Source organism: Dermacentor albipictus, chromosome 3 (genome assembly GCF_038994185.2).
Source record: "Dermacentor albipictus isolate Rhodes 1998 colony chromosome 3, USDA_Dalb.pri_finalv2, whole genome shotgun sequence".
Taxonomy (NCBI): Eukaryota; Metazoa; Arthropoda; class Arachnida; order Ixodida; family Ixodidae; genus Dermacentor; species Dermacentor albipictus.
In genome coordinates, this window is record NC_091823.1 from 41,190,270 (window position 1) to 41,202,716 (window position 12,447).

Below are 12,447 nucleotides of genomic sequence, written 5' to 3' on the forward strand. Positions count from 1 at the left end.
TGAAACGCAGCACGCCATTAAAATATACTGTAAGAAGCTGCCACTTAATTAAATACTAAATATAAACTGCACTAATATCAGTTGTTTTTTGCTAATACTGAACGCCTTATTACGTGGAAATTCATTGCGTATTTTGCCCTGTGTGAGACAGTGATGCCGGTCATCCGCATCTCTCGTCGGCTGTGCGCTGGCGTTAGTTCTCGTTTGAAGCGTATTTTTATTTGTGAACGCGTTTTGGGCTGCGAAGGAGCCCACATACTTACGTAGGTTTCGTCGGTTTCGTTCGTAAATGTTTCACTCGTACGTTGAAATCGCAGCGACCGTAGGGATAGGAACAGTGGTGCGGTAAGTTGCTGTGCTCGCACTTGTCGATCTGATCGTTCGAGCATTCAGTCAGCTGGTCTACGCTATCTTATTGCGCTTTTCGCACCCAGTGGTCTGATATGTGTTTTTGTAAAATACACGGTATCCGAGAAACAGTGTAACGTATAAAGCAGTGTTGTGCCATCTGTGGTATAGCCCCATTGGCCAGAGCCGCTTCCGCATTGCTCGTGTTATAATGGAATTGATAGCGCATAAGATTAACCTCTTCACAGGTTGCTTTGAGCCGGACCTGATGAATTTCGCTGCCAATGCGATTCAATGCCAAGGAAATCGCCGCCGTCGCATCACAGCCGTCGTACAAATTCGAAAAGGAGGGTGTGCTTTTCATCAAGGAGCGACAGGAAGGACTCTTCAGGCGAAATGATGGTAAACTGCCTTTCTTTTTTTGCTTAATTGTATTCGTTTGTCTCTCTTGACCTGCTTACGTATAGCCGCCTGTTGAAGAGAGTTTTAACCATATTGCTGTCACGTGGGATGCAACTGATCTTGCGCGTTTTATAACCAGAACCTGAAGGCGCACTGAAGCAGACGCTTTCGTTCTGCCCGGCGGATATTACTGCCTAACTAATTACATTTCTCGATCTTAACGCAGTCTTCACGGAACGGTGGTGCCGGTTAAGAGGCAACCTTTTCTTCTACTACAAGACGAAAGACCCGGTAAGTGTATTTCTAGATTAGTCGTGTGGCTTCGGTTAGTAATTAAAACTGTCATACTCCGCGCTAAGTTACGCGATGTCTTGAGATGTAAATCTCATTACGAGCTACTACTGTCGCTGTATTTGTTTCGCTGTGAAAACGCGTGCCTAATTAACCATTATATTAACCCCATTCTTGCCAAATTCAGAATGTGCCCTGAGGTTCATACTGAGACGGCTTCCAGTGTCAGCTCAAAAATGCATCGTCAAAGCATCCTCAAACCCACACTGAAATAATGTAACCACACTTCTTGCAGGATCATTGAAGGTCACAATCAACAATTCTGCAGTTGAATTGCTGGTTGCGGGTAGATCCATTCTTACAATATTTGTGCCTACAAGGCTCTGCTTGATAACGCAGCGTGTGCAGTAAGAAGTGTCAGAGGAGCACGGCTGCGCATACATGTTTCAATGTTAGCAGGACAATGTGTTGCTGCATTGCTTCAATGCTTATCGCATTAACATTATAATTGATGTTCATAATCAGATGAGTTGTGTCGGTTTTCTTAAATGGTGAATGAAATTATGGGGCAGCAAAGATACAAACAGGCTCGATGATTTGGTCTTTCCATGTACTGGATGTATTAGCTGCTGTTGACATCCTCTTCGTGCAGCTGCATTGCCCCACACACAGAACTTCAAAACTATCTACATTTCTGCAAAAATGGGATGTAATATTGCACCTTGTCAATATGATAAGATTGCTGTGTTTATGGATCAAGCTAAAAAGTGTGAAACGTAAGCAGGTTATTCTGTAAGTTTCCACTAAGTGGACTGTTTATTTCAGTGCACGTTGTTAGGATAGAGCTTGAAGCCAGTAAGGCAGGCACCAATCATCATCGCCACCTCCCTAACTCTATCCATTCAGCGCACGCTGACATGAACAGTCCATTTAGTGGATACTTACAGAATACCACCCTGGTCGCCCAACCCACACTATACTCATGGATGAATTCTGTGGCTATGACGGGAAAGCTATGGAGGCAAAGCTGATGAAAAAACAACTGCAATGACGTGGAATTGTTCCCCACTTGTGGCAAGTTGTTTTTTCGTCCACTTTCATTGCCATTGATTAATTATTTCTTTAATTCAATTAGTAAGCACAAGTAATTTCCCCTATGATGTCCTTAATGTCTTTGTTTGTTGGCTTCTTATGATATGATTAATAAAAATCGGGCCCCTCGGTTAGCCCCACATTACATGAACGGGAGTTTTGAATCCAGCAACATTGATGCCTTCAGGTAGCATGTGTGGGTTTATTGGCCAGTTGTCTTCACCCAAAAAGATCGCATACTCGTGACGCCTGCGGCAGAAAAGGCAACTGCCGTCAAGGTTTGTGAATGGTGGTGCAGGCTAACACTCCCAAGGTTAGTTATAGTAGTAAAAACATAAATACCCAAGAAAGTGGATGGGGAAACGGGACCGCGGTAGCTCAGTTGGTTAGAGTATCGCACGTGTAATGCGAAGATGTGGGATCGTTCACCACCTGCGGCAGGTTGTTTTTTCATCCACTTTATTGCCATTAATTTATCATTTCTTTAATCAAATTGGTAAGCACAAAAAATTTCCCCTATGTTGTGCTTGGTGCCTTTGTTTGTTGGCTTCTTATGAAACAAATAGTTATGTCACACATTCACTTCTTAAGTTGCAACTTTAGAAAACAGAATACATAAAGTGGGAAATTCAAGAAAAAGGGTATTATCAATTTCCTTTCTTATGAAAAAGCCTAGCGATGTGCCTTTCTCTCTCCAGCTTCTATCATTTATCTAATTTTCTGAACCTGACTTGACTCAATGGAGTATCACATTTGCTGCAAGCAGCTTAGTCAGTGGCTAAGAATTCTGTTGCTGGCCATAAAGTCATAAGTTTGATTCCTGGCTGAAGCAGTCGCATCTTGACTGGGGTGAAATGTAAGAACGCTTGTGTGCTTAGGTTTAGGTCCTCAAAATCAATTTCAGGGGGTCAAAATTATTTGGGAACTCTTCTATACTGAGGGTTATAACACAATCTGTAGCTTTGGGATATAGAAATCCCACACATCAACGAAAGCTGCAGGCCAATTTGAACAAGTTATAGAGTGCTAAGTGAATAGGTTGTCTTCCGCCTTGGACACTTTTTCCTTATTTTATGGCTTTCAACTCCCATGTGAAAAAAAAAAAAAGATTATGATTTGTGCAACAGACACCAGCATATTGTACATGTATGAAACCTGCCTTTGAAATCATCTTGTTTTCATCGCATGACTAGTAGCTGACAAGACATCATAGAAGAGCTGTCACAGCCAGTGCCAATGTCTTAATCAATTAAGCACTGTTCTCAAAGGCAAGAAGCACCAGCTTGGCTCTCAGTACAAACCTCTTTTTACACCTGGCATAGCTAATGGATGCAGCATATGCGACTAGTACCTGTAAGCTGAAGTTGCAGGCAAGATTTGTCTGATGTGAATAAGTGCTATTATATTTAACATCCCATAAAATAAAATATAGTTGGCACAAATTTAAGCTAGGCTTACTCCATTGCAATTAGAAAATTCTTAAATCTTAAATACCCCTAAATATTTATTCCATCCAAAATGTCCTCTGCAGACCGCATTTTTGTCTCAAGCATGCATATTTTTGAGGGGAATGATCAGATAAGAAGGTATTGTAGTGTGCTGTGTATCTGTAAACGGAATTGTTTTCGTAATTTATATTTTTTTTCCAGCACTAACCTCAAAATTTTGTATAAGTACAAAGGTCCTAACTTTCTTGCATCTTTCTCTGCACCAATGTGATAAATATTTCAGTTCAGATTTTGGGAAACGTGCTCAGAGGAAGCACAGGCAAAAGAAGGAGTCACACATTGTGCTTTGTGAGTGCTTTCCGTGTGCTTTCCAAACAAAAACCCTCATCCACACACTCACTGTAGCTCGGGTCTTTCAAGGTCTTGAAGGCGAAAAGCATTATTCCCATCGGGGGATATATTCTCCCCAACCCTGCCCACATTCTTCAAAACACATTGTCGCAATCATTCCAAATTCTTTCCAGTGGAAGCTCCTTGCAATGTTCATGGGGGTCCTGTTTGTGTTACAGTGACATTTCCCTGCAAATAATTACTACGGTGGGTGTGTGGGTGAGGGTTTTCATTTGGAAAGCAACTTTTCAAGGGTTTCCAGCTTTACAGGGGAGGTATTTTCGGACAATCACTTTCTGCGATACTATCCTTTACCCGTGACGTAGCCAATAATTGTGCACTGAATGTGATATTGCTAAAAGCGACCATCCGAGAATACGTCTCCAGAGTTCCGCTAATTGTCCCTCAAGTAGCATTAATACAGTACTTTGTCCGCACAGTTCTGTTGACTGAAATCGGTGACATCCATGAAGACGATAAACATTTTACCGCTTTTAGAGCAGACGGAATGCACAGGAATGAAAGCGGCATAGAAAAGAGGGCGGTTACGTTCAGAATCTGCACTGTAGACTATGAGGGTTGTCGTAGGAAAGAGCTTTGTACTAATTTTGACTTTAACATGTGCAGTACCCATGGAATGAAATGTGACAGGGAAATTTTAAATAGAACATCCAATAAGTCCAGTTACTTGGGAGTGCATTGTCATGCTGATATACATCTGGTCATAGTAATGCGAAGCTTTACCACTCTGGTGGTCTCTGAAGGTGACATGGACTCTTAGCGTAAGAGTGAAAACTATGCCATTGTAATTCGAACTGAAGATGAGGGAAACGAAAGTATGCATATTGGTTAGGCCTAAAGTGATACATATTATTTCTTGAGTACAATACCTTAATTCAGGCACATCAGTGTTTTTGCCTGTTGGCCTATTGAGAATGTGGCTGCTGAGGCCAGTAATGAAGACTGAAACTTTGTACCCAGCTGCAGAACGCAATGGCCACTGAGTCATCAAGGCTGATCTCCTGCAAATCAGCATATTTCACTTTACACCGTGGTGCTTGTAAATCTCAATATGAGTAGTATCTGTCTTCTGCAGTGCATATGACTCAAATGCTTATTATGCATAAGCAACATGTTCATGTTGGGTTGCGAATACGTGGCAAGTTACTGCGTACAAAGCATGCTATGTGTTCAGCTAGTGCCACTCAGTGTATAGCCTTATCTAATTAAGCAAGCAGGACAATGTTGAAGCTGTTTACACATTCTGCCATTTGTTGCACAGATTTCTCCTTTATGCCTTGTTTTGCATGAAGACCACAAATTGTAATGATCCAAGGCATGTTTTAATGAACAGCGGTCAGTGTAACATATATTTGTCATATTGTTGATGGCATACTTAATTATTACTTTTATTACTCTGAAAAGTTATAACACTGCTCCTAATCTGCCTAGCAGCCTCCTGCCCTCTCTCCTTAAAAACACATTTCGCTGTTTAGTGTGTCGTCTACAATTGGACATTCGAAGTGTATTCCTCAGAATCACAAGCACGAAGAGAAATAATCGTGCTTGAAATATGCTCCATCAGTCAAGGACATTTCTTTTTAGACCATTACTGTAAAAAATCTGGTGTTAGAGATGTAGTCTGCTGGAAGAAAAGCATGTAAAGATGAACGCTTTGAAAGTTGCCGGCCTTGTCATTGTGCAGCCACATAGGTGGCTTCTGTTCTTGTGTTGTTATTACCACTTACGAACAGCTCACATTTTGATAAGCACTCCATGATAAACAGACAATATTTTGCCTGTGCCTCTGTCATTTTTCTAGTTTGAGGCATGGAGTTCACATTTAGGAATGCTATGGGCTGATAAATTCAGAACCTAGCTCTATATTGTGTGCTATGAGTGACACTCATAGTGTCACTCATAGCACACATAGCTCCACATAGCTCCACATAGCTCCACATAGCTCCACATAGTGTCACAGTGACACATCACTGAAAATGCAGTGATGCACTAAAAATACATTTTCAGCAGATTGATTTATCAGCAATTAAATTGGGACATTCTGTGCAGAAATATGCACAATTATTTTCAGCCTGCTGACTGCAGCAGTCCAGTCTACAGAGCATGCAATTGAATGTGTGTCATATTGACGGGAAAAACCTGGCTTGGTGAGCTGTGAAGGAGGTAAAAAAAAAAGAAGGCACACTTTTTATTTTTGCAGTGTTCTGAACCGGTTGGAGTGATTGTTCTCGAGCGACATTCTGTGAAGGATGGCCCCATTTCCGGAGGCCTCTATTGTTTCACCATTGGTGAGTTGTGTTCACATGACATCCTGGGTCAATCTGCTTTGGGGAATAAACCTGGCCTACATAATTTTTTATTTTAGTTCTATGCTATAGATTAGCTTATAAAGATATTGGAGGTGTTCAAACTTTACAGGTGTGCCTTAATCCTTGAAAATTGTGCAACCGTGAATGATGACTTTTGTTACTTTCCACCATGCTGAAAATAATCAGAAAGATAGAGCAGTGTGCTTGTGTTTGCCTTGTTCGTTATGTTGATTTATAAACATCCACATGGCTTCTTTCTTTCTCTCTACCATGTTGTTATATTTAGACAACACTTTATTATTTTTTTTGTACTGCATTTATTCAATTACTTGTATCATCTGACATCAATGAGCTTTGGTATTAATCATTTTGCAGTTTTTCTTGGCCACATTGAACATGTTGGACAGAATAATGTGAAAGGTGAGGGAGTGCATTTAAAGAGGCACTCTTGCACATTGTGCAGGCAAGAAACGGCGTGTTGAAAAACATTGAAAATAATAGACATAGACTCTGAACTGAGTTTTATTACTTAAGGTGAAATGTCACATATATAGGCCACTTCATTTGCATTGCACTTACACTTGTGCGGGTTACACTTATAAAAGCTCTAGCATTGTTATATCCAGTTATATGCACGAACTATTTTATTATAGCGGTGTTATGGATTCCTTCAGCTGTCAAGATGACTAAGTCCAACCAGGCCACACTGGAAAAATGGCCTCTTTACACAAAATTTGTAATTATAGTAGTACATATTTGGTCTTTGTAGTTGCTTCAGGCAACCACATGGAGCTTGTCTTAATGTTTCTTTAGCACTCATTGCACTCATAAGGCATTAACAACATTGATAAAGAATTCTATTGGCATCATATTTCTTTTAATGTAATACTGCTCTTACTGCATAGTCGGTATTGTTTTGGATATTGTAAATGGTACTGTGACATAAAGCTGAATGTAAAGGGGGCCATCTGTGGCCTTGAAGGCAACAAGACACGAAGACAATTTTAATGAGCATGAACATGCGCGTCTATTTTTGTAGACAATGTCATTACAGTAAAAGCTCGTTAATTCGAACCGCAAGGGGAAGCCGCTTCAGTTCGAATTAACGAAAGTTCGAACTAACGAAAGTGAAGAGGAGCAACAGTACACTGCGATTTGGAAGCAGTAGGGCATGTCAGAAATTTGGCGTGTCAGAAAGTGATGACATGTGCCGCGGGTACCCGCCATCTTCAAGTCGAAGCTCTGGGTCCGACTGTGCCACACCACCGATGTCCACCGAAACGAACGTTAGCCGAGGCTTAACACCATCACAATGAATCGCGATGGCCGATACCTCCTAAGCTGTAAACAGAGGCGCACAACCGATGAAGACTGCCGAGACAACTGAACATGTGAAGGTGGCGAAGGCCCTCATTCGTTGGTTCTTGATTGCAAGTGCAGCTGCGACGTACTTGATTCGCTGTGTTTTGGCGCTTGCCGTGCCATCTCCGCACAACATTAGCAGCTGTACAAGATTTGAAAAGCCTCCGAGATTCGCAACGGGCAAGAAGTCTCGCAGGTTACGTAGAACGGAGAGGTGGCAGCTGCCGCTGCCTTCTGGCTGACCCCGCGCCGGTTAGCTTTTTTTCCGATTTTGCCTTCTCTCGCCGTTCTCTCCGTTTCGGAGGCAATACAGCCTTGTGTGTAAGCAGTAGGCACGTTTCTCTGGCCGTGTGCCAGGCGAGCATAGTTCGAATTATCCGTGAGGGAACCTTCTCGCGTTCGAATTAACGGACTTTTTTATACATTGACTTCTGTGGAGCTTGGCCGGACCAAATCGTACAGTTCGAATTATCCATAAATTCGAATTATTGAAGTTCGAATTAACGAGCTTTCACTGTATATGAAATAGAAGAGCACATTAACCATACCAGATACATTGTTTAAAGGTCTCTTTAGAAAAAAAATAGTAAAGGGCCATTGAACCAGAACCTCAGTTACTCTGTTAAGACCGGAAGCCATTTACCTGTAATATGAAAATGGCATAAGAGCAGCTGTCTTCATCATTTAAATCCATAGCAAGAAACTCAGTTCAGATGCTATAGCTGTTTCTCAGTTTAGGTCTGATTTACACATGGGGGTGCTACAACAACAAGGTCGTTGTGATGTAGCTGCTGCAACGACTCCATGGCCGTGCCGTTCTGCTGCTGAGCACAAGGTCATAGGCCTGATTCCCAACCACAGCAGCTGTATTTTGTTGTATTCAGGTTTAGGCGCACTTCAACCCTCAGGTGGTGAAAATTTATCTGCAGTGTCCCACTATGGCATCTCTGATAGCCTGTGTGTTGCTGCAGTGTGTTAAATCCAGTAATTTCATTTCATTTTTGAAGTGATCATAATGACAAGTCATGGCAACAAGAGTGGATGTTTGGTCGTGTTGGTATTTCATTGCAAGATGTAAGAGCATGAAAAGTGACAGAGCTAAACACCACAATGCTGTGGTGTTCAGCTCTATCTCTGTGTCTGCATGTTTTGCACTGCTGCGTTTAGCAATTGATATAGCAACAAGCCATAAAAAGAAGTTGTTAAGAATACCAAGTGGGGTTACCAATTTTTTGTACACTTCTGAGGCTTGTAATTTGGTATGCGAGTTATATGTGCCAAGATGTGCTGTATCTGCAATGAACCAGCCCTGAAATTACTGTGCAGCCTTTGAAGGGGATGAGCTGGCTACACACATGGCTGCCCAAGGCTCGTCGGAGCGCGAGGCATGGACAAGCGTGCTACGAGACTCTAGCTACGAGCATGTGCGCGAGGAAGTGCAAATTCTCCGTGCTCGTCTCCTGTCACGTCAGCGCGAGTCCGATCCTGGCCTGTACAGCTGGCCATCTGGGAAGCGCTCGCAGGATGTGGACACGTCTTCTAGTGAGTCAGCAGCAGGTGTTTGGTGGGCTGCATTTTTTTGGTCGAGCCATGTTATATTGCAAACTGTAAGTCCTAGTATTCAGTCCATTTGGTTTGTTTCAGGAGACTAAAGCTTATTTTAGTGCTGTTAGCATTCTTTGCCTACTTCAGGCGTTTTGAGTCTGTCTGTCTGTCAGTCCGCCCGTCCGTCCGTCCGTCCGTCTGTCCGTCCATCTGTCCGTCGGAGTCATATTACAGTCGAATCTGGATATGTCGATCCCACATGTAAGGAATTATGGTGTAGAATGAACAGCTGTAAAATCCCATCAAATTTTTTTACAATATTTTTATTTTGTATATCAAATTACTTATTTATCAAACTTTTTGTGGTCCCCTTCAGATTATATATCCATGTTCAACTGTATTGCAATCTGCAAGTCCGTCTTTCTGTTTGTCTGTCTTTCTGTATGCCGACAAAGAGTCCCATGTTGTGTAACAGCTGGGGCACTGGGTGTGCTTGTGGTTGTGATGCTGTAGGGCTTTGTTCCATTGTTGCCATTCCAGCTTTGTAATTTGACTTTCGTCATGCAATCATCATCAACCCTTCTATGCTGATCCAGTGGCCCAACTTGTTTAATATCTTGGGCCATTAGATATGTGCTTATGGTTGTGACGCCGTCGTAGTTGTTGCATCGTTGTCATTACATCTTTGTGATATGACTTTCATCATGCCATCATCATCATGTCTTTGTCGTTATACAGCCGTCATACATTCGTTGTCAGACCGCTGTCGTAATGGCATCATCAACATACTGCCTTTCTTGTGCCATCAACGTCATTCCTTCTTCATCATTTCATCGTCTTCACTGCATTGACTGTCATACAATACTCATGCCCCCCACTCATGGGCAACTTTGGCAAGCCATAGCTAAGTGGGACTATAATGGAATATGGGACATATAGCTGAAGCTACGGAAATATCAGAATGCACCACTACAGATCTTAAAGGGGCCCTGAACCACTTTTTATCAAAGTGTAGGAATGCATTTGAAGTGACAATGGGCTATTTCAGAAATATTTTGCTGCAGAAAGTAGTTCAATGCGCTTAGCAGAAGCGGAGTTATTGGCAGTCAAATACTGCCTCCGCTGTGCTCCTGTTCCTTCTTCCATGCCTTGCACTGCGAAGGCTGTGGCGCAGGGGGGTATGTCCACTACACTCCGCCTTCCAAATGTCATCGTGACGCACAGTTCAAATTTCATTTTGGATATTAACGTAGACGCCATGACTTCCGCCTTCGGTGCCTACGACGTGCTAAACATAAGGCAAACATGCTTGTCCTCAGTGAGCCAGAGTTCGCTTAGCCAGTGCACTCTAGGCGGCAACCCGCGGCGGCTGCGATGTCTGTGCCATGTAGCGAACTGCAGCTTGGTGTCAGCTATCGTTGAATAGCAGCTGAATAAGGGAATGACAAAATAAAGCGTCGAATGACAAAATAAAACCGTCCAGAAGAGAGGGAAGACACGGCCTTCTGTTGAAAAGAAAGCGTTTGAAAGAAAAGTGACTTCGCAATTTGCTTGCTAGCTCCACACACTGCATATGACAGCAAAGCTTGGCTGAGATGTTCACAGCAGCGTATGCTACCCGCGGACTATGTTATTTCACCAAGCCCCAGGGGTGGTTCAGGACCCCTTTAAACAAATGGGATTTCATGAATATGATGTGTTGCTACATATCTTGAATGCTAATCACATTACCATCAACAGTCATGGTGAGATGAGCTCTGCCGCGACCTTTTATTTTGAGTTGGTTTGAGCTTTCTCCTGAAGCACAAGCAGCATTAACCCAGTAGATATTTCAAACTGAGGAGGCAGAGTACCCAAGAAAAATAAGTGCAATATTTTGAAGTAACTGGAAACTGTTCTTATGGATGTGTAGTCAAATTTTAACAAAATCTGTGAATACCATAGGTAGTCTCACTAGGGTTCATGCAATGTCATAAACCAGTTGCTGTGTTTAGTAAAACATAAGTAAATGTCAGGTCGTTCAGGCTCATTTATTTGCTCTTTGGTTCTTAGCAAGATATAGCACAAGATATCAGTACAAAATTAATCTTATACCATATAATGATGCTCTACGTTGATGCTGCTTATTTTGCAGGCAAAAAAGACCCACTTCAAAATGAGCCATTCCTTGAACTTGGGCTTGGTGAGTGAAAAGTTACTTTTGTACTTTGTGATTTCGAATAAGACACTTACATTTATTTCTCTCTATTTATTTCTGTCTGTGTGTGTGTGTGTGTGTGTGTGTGTGAGAGAGAGAGAGAGAGAGAGAGAGAGAGAGAGAGAGAGAGAGAGAGAGAGAGATGCCCTTGAGAAGTAGAAAAAAAAAGAAAAGAAACACCAGACTAGGCCACTGCATTAAGGTATGATGACACTTTGTGAAGAAAAATTTTTATTTTTGAGAATGACATTATGGGACTTCAGTTCCTTGCTGGAAAGATTGTTTTGAGGCTGTTTTTGTGGTCAGTGTTATCAAAAACATTTCGTAATGTCGTTGTTCAATCTTTTTCATAATAAAATGCAAATTTGTCCCTTGCACCACCATTTCTGCCTTTGAAGCCAATTGCACTATTCCATAATGCTTTGGTATTTATGCAAGGATACCTATGAGCTGTGCAATGTTATACATGCTTTGGGAATTATCAATGAAAAACTAAACACAGACGCACAAAAACTAGCTTTTTGCAAGCCTATGATCAGAGATAACAGGCCACAAAATAAAGTATTGTAGCGTTCCTAACTAGAACGGCAGCAGAAATGACAATCTCAGTGAGACAGGTGTCGTCTGCATTTTATTCCAACTTCTTCCTCCTCACTTCTCCCCTAGCCCATTTCTTCGTCTTCTCTCATGCGTCCAGCGCAGACCGCTTCAAGTATCATGAGTAGAATTCAATAATCCTAGTCCATTGTATGCCCTGAAATGTAATGAAACAACCTACAAAGTTTCAAAAGAAAATCTTCATTGGACAATTTTATCATTGATGCCGCAGCACAAACCAAAATCTGCATTTAGAGAAAAACAAGAATAAAGAATATACCATATTTTCCTTGTACAAGTTGCACCCTTGTGTAAGTCCCCCCCCCCATCCTAAGAACAGCCACTTTTGCAGAAAAGTTAATTTATAGGTTGCACTTTTGCATAAGACGCACACGTTTCACGTGTTGTGGGTTCGCACTCACGTATCCTCATCGTGAAATGCCAT

At 41.9% G+C, this 12,447-nt stretch overlaps 1 protein-coding gene across 7 annotated transcripts in view; it reads left to right on the forward strand.

The window, feature by feature from the left end:
* The first annotated feature begins 158 nt into the window (after window positions 1-158).
* LOC135902557 (inositol polyphosphate-4-phosphatase type I A-like) overlaps window positions 159-12,447 on the forward strand; it is a 64,460-nt gene continuing 52,171 nt past the window's right edge. For 6 of the 7 annotated variants that reach the window (XM_065432696.2, XM_065432699.2, XM_065432701.2 and 3 more), the window contains exons 1-6: window positions 159-345; window positions 597-750; window positions 977-1,041; window positions 6,193-6,280; window positions 8,990-9,205; window positions 11,343-11,390. In XM_065432696.2, the coding sequence (XP_065288768.2) occupies window positions 633-750; window positions 977-1,041; window positions 6,193-6,280; window positions 8,990-9,205; window positions 11,343-11,390 (535 nt within the window). In that variant the 5' untranslated portion in view covers window positions 159-345; window positions 597-632. The remainder of the gene's footprint in view (window positions 346-596; window positions 751-976; window positions 1,042-6,192; window positions 6,281-8,989; window positions 9,206-11,342; window positions 11,391-12,447) is intronic. The other variant, XM_065432697.2, reaches the window with a different exon arrangement.